This window comes from Bos javanicus, chromosome 13, assembly GCF_032452875.1.
Source record: "Bos javanicus breed banteng chromosome 13, ARS-OSU_banteng_1.0, whole genome shotgun sequence".
Lineage (NCBI taxonomy): Eukaryota > Metazoa > Chordata > Mammalia > Artiodactyla > Bovidae > Bos > Bos javanicus.
Window position 1 is genome coordinate 47073298 of NC_083880.1, and position 22497 is coordinate 47095794.

A 22497-nucleotide genomic window follows, 5' to 3' on the forward strand; every position below is an offset into this window, starting at 1 on the left:
AAGTAGCCTTCTTATATATAATGGGATATAGTAGTTGTGGTGATGGTAGAGACTAAGATGAGGAATGATGTAGGGCCATTTGCAAAAGGTTTCTCCTGTGGGCTGACCAACGTGATATTGTTCATGAGGCCAGTGAAAGCCCCTAAGAATCTACAACCCCATAATGGCAGTTTTCAAAAATGGCCAGAAATTCTTTGATACTCTTCCCATTGAGAGATGGGGTCCATGATTCCTGCCCTTGAATCTGCATGGGCATATGGCTACTTTGGTCAATAGCATATAGTGAAAGTGATGTTATGTGATATTATGTGACTTTTGAGACTATGTGAGAAGTGGCAACGCAGCTTCCATGTTGTTTACTGACAGTCTCACACTTGGGTCCTCTTGGGACTTCTTAAGCCAGGTAAGAAGCTCATCAAACTTGAGACTTCTATTGTGGGAGGAAGCCAGGCCACGTGGGGAAGTCATGTGAAGGCACTTCAATCAGTACACCTCATTTTCAAGTCCTCCCAGCCCAGGTGCCAGCCATGTAAGTGACTGAACTAATTCCAACTCCTAGCTATCACGTCAACCTCAGATGTCTTCCCAACAGCAGCCTCAGACGTCATGGGACAGAGTCAAGTCCCCATTGTGCCTGTCCAGCTCTTTGGCCTACACAATTCATGGGCATAATAAAATGGTGGTTTCTTTAAACCATTAAGTTTTGGAGTAGTTGCTACATGGCAACAATAGCCAGAATAGGACAAAAGGTAATGTCATTTGGTTCCCTCAAACCCTCACGAACTATATTGCCTTTTGAGCATTTTCTTGGTTGGGGGAGGGAAGGAAATCATTCAGCCAGTTGACATTGGATTCTTTTGAGGAAAAAAGGCTGAGTTTTGGCATCTTCTAAATGAGCTGTACATTGCCCCTCCTAGCCGGGGAAAGGCAGTCCCTTGCCCAGCCTGATCTGGTCACTCACTCCCAGCTCCACCCAGCTCAAGACTCAAAGAGATGCTTCACTGCCCCCAATGTGCCTCACAATAAACAATCTCTGAGGAAAGAAGGTAAGGCTCTAAAAGTAGTGTCAACTTAATCATTATGTAAGACTGACTGGATAGAAAACAGCCCTGGCATTGCTGCCTAATACTCATTTCTAGCTGGCCACAATCCATTTCTGCTACTGAATCATCATCCCATCGTCATGTTTTATAGACCTCTCATTTCTCCTTCCCAGCAGAACTTTCAGGCCCCCATCCACATTCATGTATTCATCACCTCATTCTACACAATTCTCCTGGCCTCTCCCCTCCCTCACTTGTCCCCATCCTATTTGAGAGATCCACCCTGAGATATTTACCCTAATGGGTGTCTCAATATTTTTAAACCTCTTTCCTTGCAAGCTTAGTGGAGCCTCTTGCCCATAACAAGGGGACTAGATATTTCATTTTTCCCAGGTTTATACCCATTGCCCTGGCATAATTAATATTGGTACTCTCAAAAGTGCCCAAATTTGGGTAATGATATATATGATCCCTCTAACCCTAACACATGTCTTCTATCACTTGCCATCCTTCACATGAGACAAACACCTACATAAAATTTTGGCAGTAATAATGATCAAGTACACACCATGTTTTATACAAGAAACCTCAGGTAATGTGCAGAATGGACTTGTTAAATGGAGTGCATTTCCCTCACTTATGAATATCATAATCTAAATCATTTATTTTGTAGATAATGAGCAGGAACTGAGTAAATGACGGCAGGTGATGGCTAATATACTTTCTAGGCCTCAAATTTTAATCTGAAAATTCACAAACATTGGGCTCAATCCAGGGCAATAGAATTTTTGTCCCTTTTAGAAATTTCTGGTTACCAAAGTTCCAGAAATTGCTTTCTCATTCCCTAATCTTTCATTTTCTCCATTACGTAACGAGAAGCTGGGGCTTTGGCCGATTTTCCCTTTAAAGATGATTTTTATCGTCAACAAGCAATTTCAGGGAGTGATGAGCCGGGGAAGCGGTATTAGCTGATGCTAGCGTTTAAGCTAGTCTCAACTCGTTTTTCCCAGGGACTTAGATTCCTGGGTCTGCCAGTAAACCCCGGGCGCCGGCAGCTGGTGCGCCTGAGCGTGCGCGCGCGCGCCGTCGCCTCCCCGCCCCTGCCCCTCCTCCTCCGCCCGGCGACTCACCCGCCCTAGTTGCCAGTCGCTGACAGCCGCAGAGCTGAGAGCGTCTTCTCTCTCGCAGAAGCAGGTAAATAGCCGCGTAGTCCTTTAAACTCCCAGCGGAGGACGCCCAACCCTGGGTCTTGCGGACGAGGCCCCAGGGCACCCAGCCGAATCGGATTGGTGGGAGGCAGACCTTGACCGTGAGTAGGGCTGGGGGCTTGCGGCGGGCGCGGGGAACGTCGGGCCTGTTGAGCGTGCTCGTTGGTTTTTGCCAGCCGCCGCTCGGTTTTACCCTCTGGTTAGGAGAGCTCCATTTACTCGGAATGTGGGCGGGGGCCGCGGCTGGCTGGTCCCCCTCCCGAGGTATGTGGGTGGTGTGTAGGAATCTAGCCCCCTCCCACGCTCGTCCACTGCGGGAGTGGGATGGGCGAATCGCACCGGTAGAGGGGCCGCAGGTCCGAGGAACCGCTGGGGAGCTCAGATGAACAAGGGCGAGGCCCCGGGATTTGGGCCCTCCCGAAGCCCAGAGGAGTCGCGGAATTGGGGGTGGGGGTGGTGGGGAAGAAACGGGCGCCCAACGGGGCCCGACCTCGGCGGTGAGGAGTGCCGGAGCGTCCGTGGGCCCCCAGCCGCTGCTGCCGAACTCCTCCCGAGAGGCGGCCCTGCCTGCCATCACGCGGCTGGGAGGTACCTGGGTAGCCGCAGCGGGTGGGTCTCTGGCAGCCCCCCGGGGATCGGCTCTGGCGGGCGTGCGTGGCCTGGCCTTCAGCCTCGGCGCGGGGAGTCATGGGCGACCTGGCGCTCTCTCCGGGCCAGAGAAATCCAGGTACCGGGAGCAATGTTTCCTGGGAGCTCTGATGAGGTGGACCCAAAAGCAAAGCGAAATTTTCCCTGTCTCGACTGATCCTCCAGAAGGAGGGAACTCGGCCGTCAGGAGACTGAGGGGAGGGGATCAGGCGCCTCTCAGAGAACCACCCTCATCTGCCAGTAAGGGTGGCACCTTCACGCTTGATTTTTTTTTTTTTTCCCCCCTCACACGTTTGATTATTAAACTTGCTGTCCTTTTTCGTTGTTTTTTTTTTTTTTTCCCCTTTTCTTTTGGTACCATATGTAGCAGATAGATTTTTTAAAATCATAAGCCCACCACCCTCACCATCTTTTTTTCAGTTTCCTCGTCTCCAGATTCTTAACAACAAAGCAGTTTCACCTCCCTGATCATGGTTATCCTTATCTCATGGCCGGGTTATTTTCTTGTACTTAAGAGCAATCACGTTTTATTAAGCAGTTCCCCGAATGCTGAACCTTTGAAGTGTTACCTTTCCTTACAAAAGATACCACATAGAATAGGATTAAAAATTTTCACAAGTTGTCAGAGAAAAATAGGAACAGAAAATTGTATAAAAATGTCAGACCTCTGGAAAATGAACAGCTCTCTCAGATTTGAAAATTAACCTATGAAAAGGAACAGTTTTCCTACGGAAACATTGAGGTGCTCTAACAATGAAAAAGAATCAGAAAAGGAAAAAAACAGAGTTAGGATGTGATTTGTATATGATTTGTATCTGATGCAAATTTTTCATACTTGTGAAAGAAAAATATCAAGATTATAAAAAGATAAATGGTGAAATGAACAATCATTTATGAAATAAAATACAAATCAAAGCAAGTCTGGATTTACAACTACTAGTAAAAACAACAGTAACAGCAACCACTTCTGGAAAGTTACCTAGAAATTTGCATATTCAGTATGTGAGGTGGCAAGGCTTTGGAGTTAGAAATATGGCTCTGCAACTAATTTTACAATTTGGGACCTAATTTCCTCATCCCCCTTTTGGACATTCATAAAGTAGAGGAAATTATACCTACTTCAGGAGTTTGCCAAGATTAACTGTGTAAAACTGACCTTTAGTGTGTATACTTTTATTCTTTTCCTAGTCACACTGCACTGGGGGACATTGTGAATCTGTATGAAATTTGTGAAAAACAGTCAGGTGATCCTTTAAGCCATGACCCTAAAACCCCACTCCTGGGAACTTACCTGTAATGGAAGAAACCAGGAAAGAAGAAGAAAAGCTGCATTCACCCACAGAACTCAGAATGATCTAAAATTAGATCCAGTCCAGAGACAACCTAAATGTATTAATAAAATAGCAGGGCAGCAGCTAAGAAAATCATAGCACTTTAACTGAAAGGAACATTGTGTAACCATCACGAGTCATAATTTTAGAGCCTCTCTGTGATATACAGGAAAAAACTGACAGGTCAAAGTAAGATTACTCAGACATGGATGCGTTTGTGGAAAATCTGAATGAAAAATGAATCCACAGTTTTCTGTGTATGGGAGGAGAGTTCAGTGTCACGTTTGCTGCTTTTTTTAAGTTAGCATCATCTCTTTTTTAAAAATACTATCATATTTTTTCCTTGAGTAGATTCATTAATGGTTTAATAATTTATATACTGTTATTCTGTTAAATAATCCGTTCTTAGATTTATCAATTATAGTTTTTTCTTTTTTTTTTAAGGACTTCTGAATATATTTGAAAACTGAACAGTTTCAACCAAGCCGAAGCATCTGTCTTCCCAGAGACACAAATCCAACTTGAGCTGAATCACAGCAGATGTAGGTACCCTGCAGAATCTCTTTGGTCTTGTGATGGTTGAAAGTGCCCAACTGTTTCACAGAAGATAAGGGACTGAAAGGCTGGGATCACAAATCCTTGCTCTGGAGGCCACTGGAATCTATATATGTAACCCACACCTATTATATCACTCTTTCTTGCAAAAGCATCTTGATTTTGCAGGGAAAGGGACATAGCTTTCTCTGGAATCATTCTGAGTTATGTAAGAAGCAGCCATTTAAAAAATAGTATAATAAAAGCAATTACCTAACATTTCTGCACCAAATCAACACTGAAGGTGACTATCAACAGACAAAAGGTTTATGAGGTAACAGTTTTTCTAAGCTTTAGTTTTAATTTACCTATTCCATTCTCCCTTTTTAGATCTTATTTCCTTTTCCAAGGCAGCCAGTTTATCAACTGTGAACTGCTGCATATGAAGCATTCAACACCTGACTGTGTCTAAAGCTGTGATGGCTACAGCACAATCATCTTTGAGTGAATAGTATGTTTAGCAGTTCTTACAGTTGGGAGAATTTTTTCTCCGTTTGTTCATCCTTTTTCTCCTAACCGTGTTCTGCTTATTGCTGTTCTAATATTGTGTGATCATGTCAAGGGAGGTGTTCCCTTTTATGCAAAACATTATGTTAAATGTTTTCTTCCCGAGACCAAGCTCCGAAGATTGTCTAGGAGTGCAGTTCCGTGGGAAGCCTTATTATAGGTTCCTAAATCTCATCACTAGATACTCCCAGGCTGTTGGCCTGATGCAGACTCTAGCTATGTTGCTTTTCTTAAAGCTCTTCACATCACTCTGAGGATGGACTAGACTGGGGACCGTTTGCCCATTTCAGTCCAGGGCTAGGCCTCAGTGTCAGTAGAAAAACCTCCACCTCAAAATGGTTTGTAAATTTTTGTATAGTTTGCATTAGACTCTTGTTAAGGGACAGTGACCTCAAAAGATGAAAATATGACAAATGAGTTCCACTTAGCTTATGAAAAATTGGAAATTTCCCCAGGGCAAGGATGGGTAGAGGGACTGTTTGGTGCCAGTTTCCAATTTAAATAAGTCTCAAGGGTATAACATATTTTGAGTATCAAAAGTGTGGCCCCTGGCACATGACCACTGGACATAAGTTCCTACCAGCTCTGATTCTCAATCCCCATGTATAAAAGGGAATAAGATGAATGGGACAATATATGGATTTTGTTGTTGTTGTTCCTTCTGTCTCGTTCCACCGCTCTGCCTTTGTGCTTATGCACTAATGCCACGAGATCGTATTCATTATAGTTTTCCAATCCATTCTGATACTTGGCAGGCCCAGTGTACCTTAGATGTTCTTCCTGTTCAGTAATTTCTTCAGTCTTCTTAATTTTGAGTATCATTATATTCTTTAAAATCCTCTTTGAATTAGGACTGAAATTGTATTGACTTAATGATTAATTGGAGTTGAATTGGTATCTTTCAAAATCTTCGATCTTGATTTTCCCAACCATAAACCTTGCCTGTCTTTCTTTTCTTTCCAGTCTTCCAGCTTTTTTCATCTAAGTTCTACTATTTATTATTAGGTTAAATCTTAGTTTGAATTTTTTGTTGCCATTAATGAGTGGAATTTTTTTTTCACACTAAATCTTCTAATAATTACAACTAATTGGAGTATTCACTCTTTTCTATATGTTGAGTTCAAAAACTGCCACCCTAATAAATAAGCTCATTGATTTATTTGAGGGCATTTTTGAATGATTGTCCTGGATTTTCCAGATAGAAAAATCATACCTGGCTTTCTCCATAGCGGTCTAAAATGCAGCAATCACTTACATTCTTGTCTTGTTAATCTCATTCATGAGAATGCTTTTCCTCTTTCTGTTAAGATAGGGTGTGGAATGTGTATTACTTCTAGTTCTATAGAAATTTTTTCAACATCTTAAACTTAAAAAGTCAGGAAAGCACTGATTCCTGAGTTTAAGTGAGAACTTTGATTTTAATTGAAAACTTTGCAACGTCAGAGAATCTTTTTTTTTTCTCCTTAGCCTACTAATAGGTTAATTGATTTCATGATTTTGAGCCATTCTTGTATTCCTAAAATAATCCTTATTGTCACAGTGTATTCTTTCACTAAAATATCAAAATCAACTTGGTGGTATTTTCTTTTGGATTTTGGCACCCATATTGCTAAAGGTTGGGTAGCTAAGAGTGTGAGCCCTTCACTCCCTGTGGCTCTTAATACTACATCTCAGGTGAACTGCCCAAATGTTTATCTCTACTGAGTAAGAGTTCGAGATTCTTATAACAATTGCCTAAATTGATACTCTCACTTGAATGGCTCATAGATACAGCAAAGTTAATATATCCAAACTATAGCTTTATTTTTTCTCACAAGCCTGGCCCTCCATCAGTTTTCTTGTTTTCATTAGGTGGCATCACCACCATCTACCTAGTTCCAAAAGCCACAAACCTGCTCAACTCTCACTCTCCCATCCACTCTATCAGCGTAATCGTTTTTTTCTACAAAATACTTCCCATTTTTCACAGCTCCGTGCTGCTTTGTCACAGTTCCAGGTTACACCACCATCTTCCTTTAATCATTTTCTAAGTGGTCTCACCATTTCCTTTCTTATCCCTCAAATTTTTCTCTTTAACACAGCAGTAAGGGTGAACTTTAAAAAAAAAAATCTGTGATGTGATTCTCCTAAGCCACTTTAATGGCTTTGCACTGTTTCAGGCTCCAGACACGTATCTCCCTGTAGTCCTCAAACCCACAAACTAAATATCTTACCACTGTGTCCTCAGCCACAGAACAGTAATATTAGAGGACATGTAATAAATATTTGTTAAGTAATCAATAGTTATTGTACAGTAACTTTGTTCTCCATTTCTTTTATGATATATGGTCAAGTTTTCTATTTAAAAACTGGTACATACTAGCTGTTCCATAAATATTTATTTAATTTAAATATTTATTTAATTGAATGAATTCAATATCAGTTTTTATAATTGAATAGAAAAGTAATCCCTCCCACACAGATTTTTCTTTCTTTCTTTTTTTTTTTTTTTTTATGAGGCAAGGAATATGACTACTTAGAAAGCTGGCTGCCAGAGAAAATGGCAGACTAATGTCTTAAAACAAATATCAGTGTCTAGATGCCAGGTTCTTTTATAGAACAGAGATGGCAGGAAGATGAGGAAATAAAGGCAGAATAGAGAGGGAGAAGTGGGGTGGAAGTAAAGTAAAAAAGGCCACGTCCTGCAAGACATCTCCAGAAAGGCCAGCCTGTGGAAGGGATGTGTTAATCTCTTCTTGCCTGCAACCATTCACAGGTGGGAAGTGTCAAATTATCTCCCTGTGAGCTGAACAAAGGCACTTCAGTCCAACAGTTAGAGAGAGGGACTGGGTTTTCTGAGGCAGGCTATTATATATGATTGTAACAACAACAGCAACAAAAAGCAAGTCAAAGAAACAGTTCCAATATGGAGTCAGAATTGGTTGTTCTCAGCAATAGTTCCCCACTGTCAAGGTCCATTTGACAATCTTGTAGGAAAAGGGGACAGTGATCTTTCTGTTTGTCAGATGAATCTTTCTGGGAGTGTCTGCCTTTGATGCCAGTGTTCCAAATATTGAGATTTGTTTTCTTTTTGTTCCTCCTTGGAAAGTGTCTACTTTATACTTGTCAACTTAGAAATATTGGACTTCAAACCCAGGAGGGTTTCTCAAGTTAAGAAATTTTGCACTTTTCTGTGTATGGGAAGATGCAAGCGTCAGGGTTCATTAAAATTATTTCCTTGATGTGTAATTCAGCTGTCTGGGGCCTGTGATCCTGTATTCTCAAGACTTTCCTCAAGGTTCACCATAGGGAGTGGGTGCAATCTGATGACTGCTGGATGGCAGGTATTCTCCTTCCTGAGTTTTCTCCTTCCTGAGTTGACTTGGGGTTCACCAGCTCACATTAGAGGGCGTCAATTGTTAATTCCATTTCTCAGGTCTTCCCTTGGTCAGGAATTTGACCAATATTTGGGAGACACTTCATGGTCAAACTTTGCTTCACGGTGCTGTGAGGTTCATCCCAGATCAGGCAAAACTTCTTGATGTACCATCTAGGTGCTAAATTTTGGATTAGACCCCCATGAATAATTAAAGATTCTCTGGATTCTAATTGTCATCCAGGAGACATTTTCCATTGTTGCTTCTTCCCATACGTAGAATCACACTATTATAATTATTTTATGTTATAAATGTGATCTATTTTCTCAAGATGTTTATCCATAGAAGTTTTGTTGGAGGCCTGATTACACATTGGTTACTGCAAGAGACAACTATCTTATAAATTAGTCAGGATATAAGTAATGCAGCTAGTAACACTGATAATGACATAGTGCAACAGGGGTGTACAAAGCACAATCTAAAAACAAAGAATAAAGTAAAGCAATGATTAGTATAACTAGTTGTAGTCCAGTTGCAATAATCTAGTGACCAAAGGAGCCATAACTGATTTAATGATCTATCTTCAGTTTCATTGTACCAGCCATGCCATAGCTTAATCTTTGAGACAAGCATATGCTACTGGCAGGATCAACCAGATAGAAGATTTAAGTTTTACTTTTGCTTACAAAGGATATAATTTACCAAGTTACTGTAAGTCAGAGGTTAAGGAAGTTTTCCTTACACCTGAAAAACAGATTTAAACCAGTTATTTTTAGATAGAAACCATAAAAATTATAACAAGTTCAGTTCACTCAGTCCTATGTAACTAATCCTTTTTGTTAACAGCTTTATGAAGCCATCAGGTTTCCCATTAGAATTCTTCAATGTGTTACTAGTTCAGCATTATGGTCTAAAAGTCAGAAACTTGGATTTATCTGAAAGTCCTTTTTATAAATCTTCTTAAAGAGGAGACATTTTTACAGAGGCAACAGAGTGAAACCATAACTGTCCATAATGACCAAAGACTTAAGGCACTTTAAATCTGATTATGATGCAATTGATAAAGTAACCTGGTTACTGCTGTGACATACAACAGTTTCAGGTAGTAGAAGTAGAATCATGACTGATAATATTCTACCAGGACATATCACATTTTTAGGAACTCCATATAATCTCTAGTATATCAGTATCATTTATCATATAATTTAAGATATATTATTCATTGGACAACACTTGCCATGTAGTTTAACATACCAAGTGAATCTAATTAGTTTAATATCTCCCTTTGGTGTGTCTCAGGGGCCCTTTGAAGCACCCCAAAGTTAGCTAAAGATCAAAGGAACTTTATTGTAACTTGATTTGGGAAGTCTTGTCAAAAGAGCATTAAGAAAAAATGTTTTAAAACACAACAGGATCATAGGTCACTGTGAAACAATAGTTATTTACTTAGCCAAAATGACAATAAAAGATTTCAAAAGCAAATATAGAACAGATTATTTAAAAGGTAGAAATAATCTGTTATCAAAGGAGAGGAAAGCCAAATTTGTTTTGTACCAGGTTACTTTCAAGATTCATTTAGTCAATTAAAATTTTTTAAACTTAGTCCTGATCATGTACAAAACACTTTTTCAGGGTCCATGTTTCACGAATTTTCCATCACTTAATTTATTTTAGCACAATTTTAACTTTCAAGTTGTTGAATATCTGGAGATATCCTAAAATATAATTATTTCTAAAAGTTCACTCTAAGCTCTTATCTTCATTTGCATTTTCTTTGCTTAACAGTTTATTCACATCAAGTCCCTTTCCTTGCTGACAAATTGTATCAACGAACAACCATAAATACCAAATATAATTTAATATTAAATATTTCCCAGTTCACGTGAACCTGGAGCTCATTTAGCTTAATTGTATTTAGAATTGTTTGGTTTGTAAGCACTTACTTTTATTTAAACCAATTAAATAGAGCTCTTTTACAAATCAACTGCAGCAATATTATCCAAAGACAAAGATACATACAAACACACAGAGAGGCCTCAGTTCTTATTTCAAGATTTCAGTCCTGAGTCAGGCAATGTAAAACCCATCAGTTTACATACGAGGTTGAATTAAAATTGGATTTCTCATAGATGGAATAAGTCAAGCTCACTTGGCTAGATAGCTAAATATTTGCAGAAAAAGCACTTAGGAATTCTAATTATCTTGGCCAACCCAACTTCTAAATTACTTTACCTTCTCTAAAATTTGCATTTTAAAAAGACAGCATAATGAGGGTTCCTGAGAGGACATTTGCATCTCAAAGACATTTGCATCTCAGAGATACAGGCAAGTTTTTCCAAAAATGACTTTGTTTCTCCTTTAATACTTACAGGCCTCTTAAGATAACCAGGGAAGGTCTGGGGAGTAGTAAAAGGATTTATGGGATTTGGATTATTTTTGGAACCACACTTGTGGTGCTGTAAAGACTACATTTGTAAAACACAGTTTTGTTTTTCTTTTTTGAGTGATACTGAAGGATTGACATACCCATTTACCTATGTTGGAAAGTTTTATCTTTCCTCATTTAGCTTAGCTCTTGGGAAGACACAGAGGCAACAATTTAGGCTCCTGTAAATCAGTCTGGACTGAGGGGGGAACGAGGTGAAGATAAGAAAGACAGGCTGAGGAATCCGCCTCATAGTCCTACCAGGAAGATAGTGGCCAGGGCGAATGGGTCAGTGTTTTGCTTGAACCAATGTGTGCTTCACAGTGCACAGAAGCTGTCTTGCTGGAGTTGTTGTAGCCACAAGTTCCGGCAAACAAACTCACTCAGAAGGACAATGCAGATAGTGGAGTGCAGTTTATTACACCTGCGGGCCCAAGGCAGAGTCTCCTCTTAGCCAAGGACCCCGACCAGTTTTTGTGAAAACCTTATATATCCTAAGTGTATGTGCCCAAACCCACCTCCCCGAATTCCCTGAAACTAGTCTGAACAAAGGAAAAGAAAGATACAATCAAAGTTAACCTGTGATTCATATGCCTTAAGCCTAGGTAGTTAACAGTGGACAGTTATCAATAGGCCTGTGGTCATACCCCAATAAGCATAATAGAATTTATGATTCTATTCAGTTACACAGATAATTAGGGTATTCTTTTAGGCTACTGAGAGTCTAGGTATGAGCCCTGGGGCTCTTGGGGGGGGGGGGTCTGGTTTTCCAGTTAGTATGTCATTTCCATAGATACTGGGCATATAGCTCAAAGTCCACAGTCCAGCCCAACATGGAGTCCTGCTTTCAAGATGGAGCCTGTTCTGTCTGTTTCTTCCTTCAGAGTCAGATGCTCTAATAGCCTGGTCCATTCTGTTACCCACTTAGCCTTTCACAAGAGACTTCAAGCGACAGGCACCTTAATGGCTTTTAAGTGCCTGACCCATGCCCTCAAAATATTAATTGGCCTGGTACTCAGCCTAAGGGAGAAGGAGGTAAGGAGAGCCCTGACCTGTTGGGAGGCAGCTACCGGGGCACAGTGGGCTATTAGGCCTTTAGAACACCCCAGAGAATAACCCTAGCTAGAGTTCCATAGCTATTAGTCTGTTTGCAGAGGGTTTAAGGAGAAAGGGATGAGGGAGTGTGAGGAGAGTGGAGACCTTAAAGGAAGTACTTCTCCTTTTAGCTCAAGCAATTAGTATCAGATGTCTATATGTTACCAAAGTATCCGGAATAAACCAAAATCTAGCCAGCTAGAGAGTCACATTAACATGACTTCCCAGTTTCATTAGACCTGTGACCTTTGTCCAAAATGCTTTATAAATGGAGTTTTCCTTCACAGGGGTGCTTCCCAAGCTGAAGCTGAAGCTCTCCACTGTCAGAGTTACCCAGGGCTCCCGTAGGGAAATTAGAATCAGATGCCTCAAGTCCAAGGGAGTCCCCAGGCCTCTTCACTTATATCAGAGTGTTCCTCTCCTTTGCAAAACACTTCTAATTGCAAGAGTGTGTAATTGTGAGCCATTTAGGCCCATTGCTCTTCTGATCTTAACATATCTAATATATGTCCCCCAAAGCTTTTCTTCAGGATAGATGAAATATTTCCCATTTTTATAAGTTTCATAGCACCAAAACACACACAAAAATAGGCAAATTCCAACATAAATGACACAAATTCCAGTACCAATACATAGATGAACCAGTTTCCAGCTCAGGTAAATAAATTTACCCTACAAAACAAATGAACTAATCCCAACTGTGTGCTTGTTCTGTGCCCTCCCTCTGGACGCATGCTTGCTAAGCCGCTTCAGTTGTGTCTGACTCTTTGCAGCTGTTTGGACTGTGTCCCACCATGCTCCTCTGTCCATGGCATTCTCCAGGCAAGAATACTGCCATGCCCTTGGATAGACTCCAGTATTCTTTTACTCCAGTATACTCATTATTCTTGCCTGGAGAATCCCATGGTCAGAGGAGACTGACAGGCTACAGTTCACGAGGTCACGAAGAGTAGGACACGACTGAAATGACATAGCACAAAACAAGCACACAAGAACTAGTTCCCCAATAAACTGGTTCCAACTCAGGTAGAATCCAACAACAATTCCCACCTCCAACAGGGTACCCCAACCAAATTGACTAGTCCTGTAAAGGAAAAGCCCAAATTTAGAGGGGAATATGTTCTCAGTGTGCACACCAGAGCAACTTACCCTACAAAATCAAGTTTGTCAACTCGTAATAGAAAAGGGCACACAAAACCGCAAACAAATGAGCCAGCTATCGAATGAAGAAAACTAATGCTATGAAATTGGGTCTGTCAACTTGTAGAAGTTTGTTGATTCTTTGCTTCAACTGCCAGGCCCTAGGGCCACTGATACCACTTCAGGGAATCTTGAAGGAGAGATCCTTAGCACAAATGGTCCCAGCAGCTGCTGGAGCCTTGCCCTAATATTCCCTAACGGAGCTGGCTAAACACAAGCAGCAAGTCAAATTTGTTACCGAATCCAGGCTTGCTCTACTGAGTGAACAACAGGCCAGTGAATCAGAGATGAGATGTTGAGGGAAAGAATGTGATTTTATTCAGTAAGCTGGCTGACCAAGAAGATGGCAGACTAACATCTCAAAATAACCATCTTCTTGGGTTCTGGATGCCAGGTTCTTTATAGAACAGAAATGAGGGGAAGTGAGGAAATAAAGGAAAAAGGCAGAATAGAGAGGGAGAGGCAATGAGTCTTGGGCCATCAGTCTTGCAAAACATCTCTAGGAATCCCCACACAGTTTTTTAATTCATAAAACTTTTAACTTTCACAGTTAGGTCTCTAATCCATTTAGAGCGTGCTTTTGCATGTAGCATTAAGCTCCAATTTTTATTTTCCTTCAATTTCCCAGAAGTCTCTGCTAAATAAACTTTCCTTTCTCATTGATTTGTTTTGTCAATTTATCATTTATCCAGTTTGGACTAAAGTCAGTGTATGTGGCTTTATCTCTGAACTTGTTATTCTGCTTCCTTTGATCTATATGTTCATTTCTAGGTTGTTACCATATTTATTACTATGACTTTATACTAGGATTTAATGTTTGATAACAGTAGGTTCTCACCTCATTTCCTTTCTAAGCTTGAGTTTGTTATTTGTGGACATTTCTTCATCCTTTATTGAATTCCTCAAAAAATCCAGCTACAATTTTGATTGTCATTATTATTCATATTATAAGTTCATTTGTAGGAAATTGACATCTGTATAATACTAGGTGGTTCCACTGAGACTTTTCCATTTTTACAGATCATCTTCTTTGTTCTTTAGTAGTGTTCAATTTCTTTTTCCCCTAGTCTTACTTTCTCTTGAATTAAGTCAATCCAAGATACTTTACAGTATGAAAGTGAAAGTGAAAGTTGTATCTGACTCTTTGTGACCCCATGGACTATACAGTCCATGGAATTCTCTAGGCCAGAATACTGGAGTGGGTAGCCTTTCCTTGCTCCAGGGCATCTTCCCAACCCAGGGATCAAACCCAGGTCTCCCACATTGCAGGCAGATTCTTTACGAGGTGAGCCACAAGGGAAGCCCAAGAATACTGGAGTGGGTAGCTTATCCCTTCTCCAGTGGATCTTCCTGACCCAGGAATCAAACTGGGGTCTCCTGCATTGTAGGTGGTTTCTTTACCAACTGAGCTATCAGGGAAGCCCACTTTACAGTATGAGTTGAAATTATTACTATCTTATTTATTAATTTTTTTCTAGTCAATTATTGCTGATATAGAGAAATGCTGTTGATTTTTTAAAACCAATCCATAGCCTTGCTGAACTCTAGTTGAGTTTCCTGTTACCTCTGCCAAGTGTGTGGAATTTTCTATGTATATGATCACATTAATTCCAAATAATGACAGCTGGAGCTCTTTTCTTACAGTTATTGCACCAGTCTTTGTCCTTGCATATGGCATTGGAAGAGGGCTTCCCAAGTGGCTCAATGCTAAAGAATCCACCTATCAATGAGGAGATCCAGGTTTGATTCCTGGGTCAGGAAGATCCCTTTGAGAAGGAAATGGCCACCCACTCCATTGTTCTTGCCTGGGGAATCTAATGGACAGAGGAGCCTGGAGAACTACAGTCCATGGGGTCACAAAAGAGTCGGACACAACCTAGCAACTAAAATAACAATAATGGCACTGGAAGGATCTCCAGTCCTGTGACAGGGGACGTCCTTGTTTTGTTTCTGATCATAAAGGGACTGCATTCAAAAATTATCTATTAATTATGTTTACCATTTCTGTTATATAATCTTTATTAAGTTAAGCAGGTTTCCTCCTATTCCTAGTCTGCTAAGAGTATTTTTCTTAGTGATAGGTATTCAGTTCAGTTCAGTCTGTTGTGTCCCACTCTTTGTGGCCTCCATGGACTGCAGCATGCCAGGCTTCCCTGTCCATCACCAACTCCCAGAGCTTACTCAAACTCATGTCCATTGAGTCAGTGATGCCATCCAGTCATCTCATCCTCTGTCATCCCCTTCTCCTGCCCTCAATCTTTCCCAGCATCAGGGTCTTTTCCAGTGAGTTCTTCACATCAGGTGGCCAAAGTGTTGGAGTTTCAGCTTCAGCATCAGTCCTTCCAATGAATATTCAGGACTGATCTCCTTTAGGATGGACTGGTTGGATCTCCCTGCAGTCCAAGGGACTCTCAAGAGTCTTCTCCAACATAACAGTTCAAAATCTAGGTTGGTCATAACTTTCCTTCCAAGGAGTAAGCGTCTTTTAATTTCATGGCTGCAATCACCATCTGCAGTGATATTGGAGCCCCAAAAATAAAGATAGGTATTGACTATTATCAAATACTTAGTATCTTGATGTGCTAAAGGATTAGGCAGCAACCTGACTATTCTCTGAGAACATCTTATATGAAGTGTTATAACACAGCCAGGCATTCAGAAACCTAATGTGCATTCCTAGTACTTTTACTGTAATCACAGATATGTTTCTTGAATTTGCTAATCTTTGTAGCATAATTTGTACAGTGAGAGATTTTGGATTAAATAATACAAGATCTTCTTTATTTTATCACAAACAGAAAGAAAATTCTCCAAGGTCTCATTAAGTTTTGAGTTCTTCTTATTTTTAGAAATGATTCTCTACTTCAAAAAAATTTTTTATGATTTTCATAATTAAGTGTTGCTTTTGTGTTCTCAACTGATTTTAAAATGATTTTGTCTTAATATAGTTTACAATTATCCAACTTTATTCTAATATTCAATTTTAAAGTAATGATCAGCAACATATGCCCGTGGCCTTATGTCCTATTGCCTGTATCTCCAGTCCATGGTCATTCCTCACCTCCAGACTCACCAAGCTTACCAGACTGACTGGTATCTCTTGTCCCACGTGTAGCTTGATAATGGCATTGTCAAAGAGACACTCCTCATTTGTCTTCCTATGGTCTTGCTCCACCTTCCGTCTTCTGTCCACAGAATTGTCCAATCCAGAAATCTGGGTGCCACCTCAATTCTTCTAGTCTTTCATCTTCCATGTCAAACACCAAGCCTTCCAGAAAGTTCTCATGTTCAATTCCCTGAGGTGTTTGAGCAGAATTGTGAGCAGCATGGAAGCCAAGATCTGAGCCCCATGAGCAAATGGAGAGATCAGGGAAGCAGGCCTGCAAAAGACCAGGTGCAAGAATGAGGCCATTTGGCATATCCCAGGACCCTGTTCCTCTGGCCTTTACCCAAAACAGACTCCAAAAATTCTAGTAGACATAGTCTGAGCAGTTTAACTGGCCTTATAACTTTCAAATATATTTTTATTTATACCCAGGCATTTCAATAATGATAGTAGAAACATAAATGGGATGTTAATTCATTGTTTAGTCATCCTTCCTCTGAATATTATCCAAGTTAGTCTTTAGTTCTGAAGGTCATGAAAAATAATTTTATAATATTTGGTGCCACTTTTATTTGAAGATGTCCCAGTGCTGGGGATGACTAATGTCAGCATTACAACATATGCCATTTTTGGTTTTATGGCAAATGGTATTTTGGAACATGTAGTTTGATGTGGGGTACAGTAGAAAGTGTTTAATGATCATTCTACTGTGCATCTTTAATTTCTGTCCTTGGAACCACCCAGGGTAAGTGAGATATTCATTCTGAAAGATCTGAATCTTCAATTCATTCATCTATAATTTGATGAATGTACATTCACAAAGGTTCATAGGTTATCATGCAGGATACTTTGTTCCCAAACTGTGCTTGCCCTTACATGTAAGATATGTGTCTTTTGTACCAAAAATTAAGAGAAAATAAGTCACTTATGAACCATTAAATGCTGAACTAAGACTCATTCAGTGAGTGAGTAACTGCAAATACTATGAACACAGCCTTTCTTACCCCTTTTTGAATAGCCCCATTGTCTGTCTATAGAAAGAAAAATTACTTTATAGGTGTGTTTGCAAAATCTTGCCCGTTTCCTGTTTCCAAAAGTTATTGTATTGAGAATTCCTTTGAGAAAATTCTTGTTGGGATTTATATGTTCAGAAGATGATAATTCCCTCATTTAACAGATATCTATTGTGTACCTTCTCTGTGCCAGGCTCTGCCCTGGCCCGCTAAGAAGATAGCAGCAAACAAAAGAGGCTCATTCCCTGCTTACATTCCCACATGAGGAAAGAGGACATGAACCAGCTATTCAGAAAAGTATTTAATGATCTCAGCACCTACCTTGGGGTCTTCCCAACTGGACATTAGAATCACTTCCATAGGGCCCATGCCAGGGTTCAGAAGGTTCCAGGAACTAATATCCCTTATAACAACCCAATAGGCAGAGCTTCTAGGGTCCCCACAAGAACAAGCCCAGTTGCAAGAATCACTACTTTAAAGAAGTTCAAAGCTATGGTAAACCTACCAGATGTTTATAGTTTCTTCCAATTTATGATACAGTGTACCAATCAGAGGTTATTTTTATCATAAGCAATGTTGCTGGCATTCTACATTTATCAAGTTACTAGGAAACAGAGCCAGGAATTATTTTAAGGTCAACTTTGTCCTTAGAGAAGGAAGAGTTGTGTTAACACTTTACCTATAATTACTTTCGTGAGATGTATGGAATGTGAAGAATATTTATGACCTAGAATGTTTATAGCTGATGCCACTGCTATGCAGTCATTATGCTACAGACTTTAAGTGATTTTTACATGGGCATATGATGCTGACACCCTCTTTATTTTGCAGATAAGTCATCATGGTGAAAAGCCACATAGGCAGTTGGATCCTGGTTCTCTTTGTGGCCATGTGGAGTGACGTGGGCCTCTGCAAGAAGCGACCAAAACCTGGAGGAGGATGGAACACGGGGGGGAGCCGATACCCAGGACAGGGCAGTCCTGGAGGCAACCGTTATCCACCTCAGGGAGGGGGTGGCTGGGGTCAGCCCCATGGAGGTGGCTGGGGCCAGCCTCATGGAGGTGGCTGGGGCCAGCCCCATGGAGGTGGCTGGGGACAGCCACATGGTGGTGGAGGCTGGGGTCAAGGTGGTACCCACGGTCAATGGAACAAACCCAGTAAGCCAAAAACCAACATGAAGCATGTGGCAGGAGCTGCTGCAGCTGGAGCAGTGGTAGGGGGCCTTGGTGGCTACATGCTGGGAAGTGCCATGAGCAGGCCTCTTATACATTTTGGCAGTGACTATGAGGACCGTTACTATCGTGAAAACATGCACCGTTACCCCAACCAAGTGTACTACAGGCCAGTGGATCAGTATAGTAACCAGAACAGTTTTGTGCATGACTGTGTCAACATCACAGTCAAGGAACACACAGTCACCACCACCACCAAGGGGGAGAACTTCACCGAAACTGACATCAAGATGATGGAGCGAGTGGTGGAGCAAATGTGCATTACCCAGTACCAGAGAGAATCCCAGGCTTATTACCAACGAGGGGCAAGTGTGATCCTCTTCTCTTCCCCTCCTGTGATCCTCCTCATCTCTTTCCTCATTTTTCTCATAGTAGGATAGGGGCAACCTTCCTGTTTTCATTATCTTCTTAATCTTTACCAGGTTGGGGGAGGGAGTATCTACCTGCAGCCCCGTAGTGGTGGTGTCTCATTTCTTGCTTCTCTCTTTTTTACCTGTATGCTAATACCCTTGGCGCTTATAGCACTGGGAAATGAAGAGCAGACATGAGATGCTGTTTATTCAAGTCCCGTTAGCTCAGTATGCTAATACCCCATCTTAGCAGTGATTTTGTAGCAATTTTCTCATTTGTTTCAAGAACACGTGACTACATTTCCCTTTTGGAATAGCATTTCTGCCAAGTCTGGAAGGAAGCCACATAATATTCATTCAAAAAAACAAACCGGAAATCCTTAGTTCATAGACCCAGGGTCCACCTGGTTGAGAGCTTGTGTCCTGTGTCTGCAGAGAACTATAAAGGATATTCTGCATTTTGCAGGTTACATTTGCAGGTAACACAGCCAGCTATTGCATCAAGAATGGATATTCATGCAACCTTTGACTTATGGGTAGAGGACATTTTCACAAGGAATGAACATAATACAAAAGGCTTCTGAGACTAAAAAATTCCAACATATGGGAGAGGTGCCCTTGGTGGCAGCCTTCCATTTTGTATGTTTAAAGCACCTTCAAGTGGTATTCCTTTCTTTAGTAACAAAGTATAGATAATTAAGTTACCTTAATTTAATTAAACTACCTTCTAGACACTGAGAGCAAATCTGTTGTTTATCTGGAACCCAGGATGATTTTGACATTGTTTAGAGATGTGAGAGTTGAACTGTAAAGAAAGCTGAGTGCTGAAGAATTGATGCTTTTGAACTCTAGTGTTGGAGAAAACTTGAGAGTCCCTTGGACTGCAAGGAGATCAAATTAGTCCATCCTAAAGGAGATCAGTCCTGAATATTCATTGGAAGGACTGATGCTGAAGCTGAAACTCCAATACTTTGGCCACCTGATGGGAAGAACTGAAGGCAGGAGGAGAAGGGGATGACAGAGGATGAGATGGCTGGATGGCATCATGGATTCAATGGACATGAGCTTGAGTAAACTCCAGGAGTTGGCAATCGACGGAGTCCTGGCATCCTGCAGTCCATGGTGTCGCAGAGTTGGACACGACTGAGTGACTGAACTGAGGTGAACCCAGATTTTAACATAGAGAATGCAGATATAAAAACTCCATATTCATTTGATTGAATCTTTTCCTTAACCAGTGCTAGTGTTGGACTGGTAAGATTATAACAACAAATATAGGTTATGTGATGAAGAGAATAGTGTACAAAGAAAAGAAATATGTGCATTTCTTTATTGCTATCATAATTGTCAAAAAACAAAATTAGGTCCTTGGTTTCTGTAAAATTAACTTTTGAATCAACAGGGAGGCATTTAAAGAAATATCTTAAATTAGAGACAGTAGAAATCTGATACATTCAGAGTGGAAAAAGAAATTCTATTACGATTATTTAAGAAGGTAAAATTATTTCCTGGGTTGTTAAATATTGTCACCTAGCAGATAGACACTATTGTTCTGCACTGTTATTACTGGCTTGCACTTTGTGGTATCCTATGTAAAAATACATATATTGCATATGACAGACTTAAGAATTTCTGTTAGAGCAATTAACATCTGAACTATCTAATGCATTACCTGTTTTTGTAAGGTACTTTTTGTAAGGTACTAAGGAGACGTGGGTTTAATCCCTAGGTCATGTAAATCCCCTGGAGGAGGAAATAGCAACCCACTCCAGTATTCTTGCCAGGAGAATCCCATGGGCAGAGGAGCCTGGCAGGGTGCAGTCCATGCATAGGGTTGCAAAGAGTCAGACAAGACTTGAGCTACTAAACAATAACAACAATAAATGCTGGGTTGGCTAAAAGGTTCATTAGGTTTTTTTTGTGTAAGATGGCTGTCTTTAACTTCATTCGAAACAATTTTGTTAGATTGTATGTGACAGCTCTTGTATCAGCATGCATTTGAAAAAGAAAACAACTTACCAAAATTGGTGAATTTTTGTATAGCCATTTTACTATTGAAGATGGAAGAAAAGAAGCAAAATTTTCAGCATATCATGCTGTATTATTTCAAGAAAGATAACACAACCAAAATGCGAAAATGTATTTGTGCAGTGTATGGAGAAGGTGCTGCAACTGATCAAGCTTGTCAAAGTAGTTTGTGAAGTTTTGTGCTGGAGATTTCTTACTGGACAATGCTCCACAGTCGGGTATACCAGTTGAAGTTGATAGTGATCAAATTGAGATATTGAGAACAATCAATGTTATACCACGTGGGAGATAGCTGACATACTCAAAATATCCAAATAGAACCTTGAAAACCATTTGCACCATCTCAGTTATGTTAATAACTTTGATGTTTGAGTTCCACATAAATTAAGCAAAAAAAAAAACAAAAACAAAAACACACAACCTTGACCATATTTGCATATGCAGTTCTCTACTGAAATGAATGAAAACACTTTTGTTTTTAAAAACAGATTTTGATGAACAGTGGATACTATACAATAACGTAGAATGGAAAAGACTGTGGGGTGAGCAAAATGAACCAGCACCACCAAAGGCCAGGCTTCATCCAAAGAAGATGTGTGTATGGTGGGATTGGAAAGTAATCCTCTATTATGGGATTCTTCTGGAAAACCAAAAAATCAATTCCAACAAGTACTGCTCCTAATTAGACCAACTGAAAGCAGCATTCAATGAAAAGCATCCAGAATTAGTCAATAGAAAGCATATAATCTTCCATCAGGATAACACAAGACTACATTTCTTTGATGACCCAGCATGGCTGAGAGGTTCTGATTCACCTGCTGTATTCAGACATTGCATCTTTGGATTTCCATTTATTTCAGTCTACAGAATTATCATCATGAAAAAAATTTCCATTCCCTGGAAGATTGTAAAGTGCATCTGGAAAACTTCTTTGCTCAAAAAGATAAAAAGTTTTGTGAACACAGAATTATGAAGTTGCCTGAAAAACGGCAGAAGGTAGTGACTATGTTGTTCAGTAAAGTTCTTGGTGCAAATGTGTCTTTTATTTTTATTTAAACACTAAAGGCACGTTTTGGCCAACCCAATACTGAATACTTAAAGGAAACTCTTCCGTGTTGTCCTTAGCCTTACAGCGTGCACTGAATAGTTTTGTATAAGAATCCAGAGTGATATTTGAAATACGCATGTGCTTATATTTTCTATATTTGTAACTTTGCATGTACTTGTTTTGTGTTAAAAGTTTATAAATATTTAATATCTGACTAAAATTAAACAGGAGCTAAAAGGAGTATCTTCCACGGAGTGTCTGGCTGTTTTCACCAGTGTGCACACCATGTTGGCAGCTTCATTTGGGGGGTTAA

The 22497-nt window shown here is 40.3% G+C and overlaps 1 protein-coding gene across 2 annotated transcripts; it reads left to right on the top strand.

Moving 5' to 3' along the window:
• The first annotated feature begins 1979 nt into the window (after window positions 1–1979).
• On the top strand, window positions 1980–22425 carry PRNP (prion protein (Kanno blood group)). 2 transcript variants are annotated; one of them, XM_061436580.1, is made up of 3 exons: window positions 1980–2237; window positions 4675–4772; window positions 18358–22425. In XM_061436580.1, the coding sequence occupies exon 3, from the start codon at window positions 18368–18370 to the stop codon at window positions 19136–19138; it is 771 nt and encodes a 256-aa protein (XP_061292564.1). In that variant the 5' UTR covers window positions 1980–2237; window positions 4675–4772; window positions 18358–18367; the 3' UTR covers window positions 19139–22425. The 2 variants fall into 2 exon arrangements, with proteins under 2 accessions (XP_061292564.1, XP_061292565.1); XM_061436581.1 differs by lacking the exon at window positions 1980–2237 and adding an exon at window positions 2265–2352.
• Window positions 22426–22497: the final 72 nt, after the last annotated feature.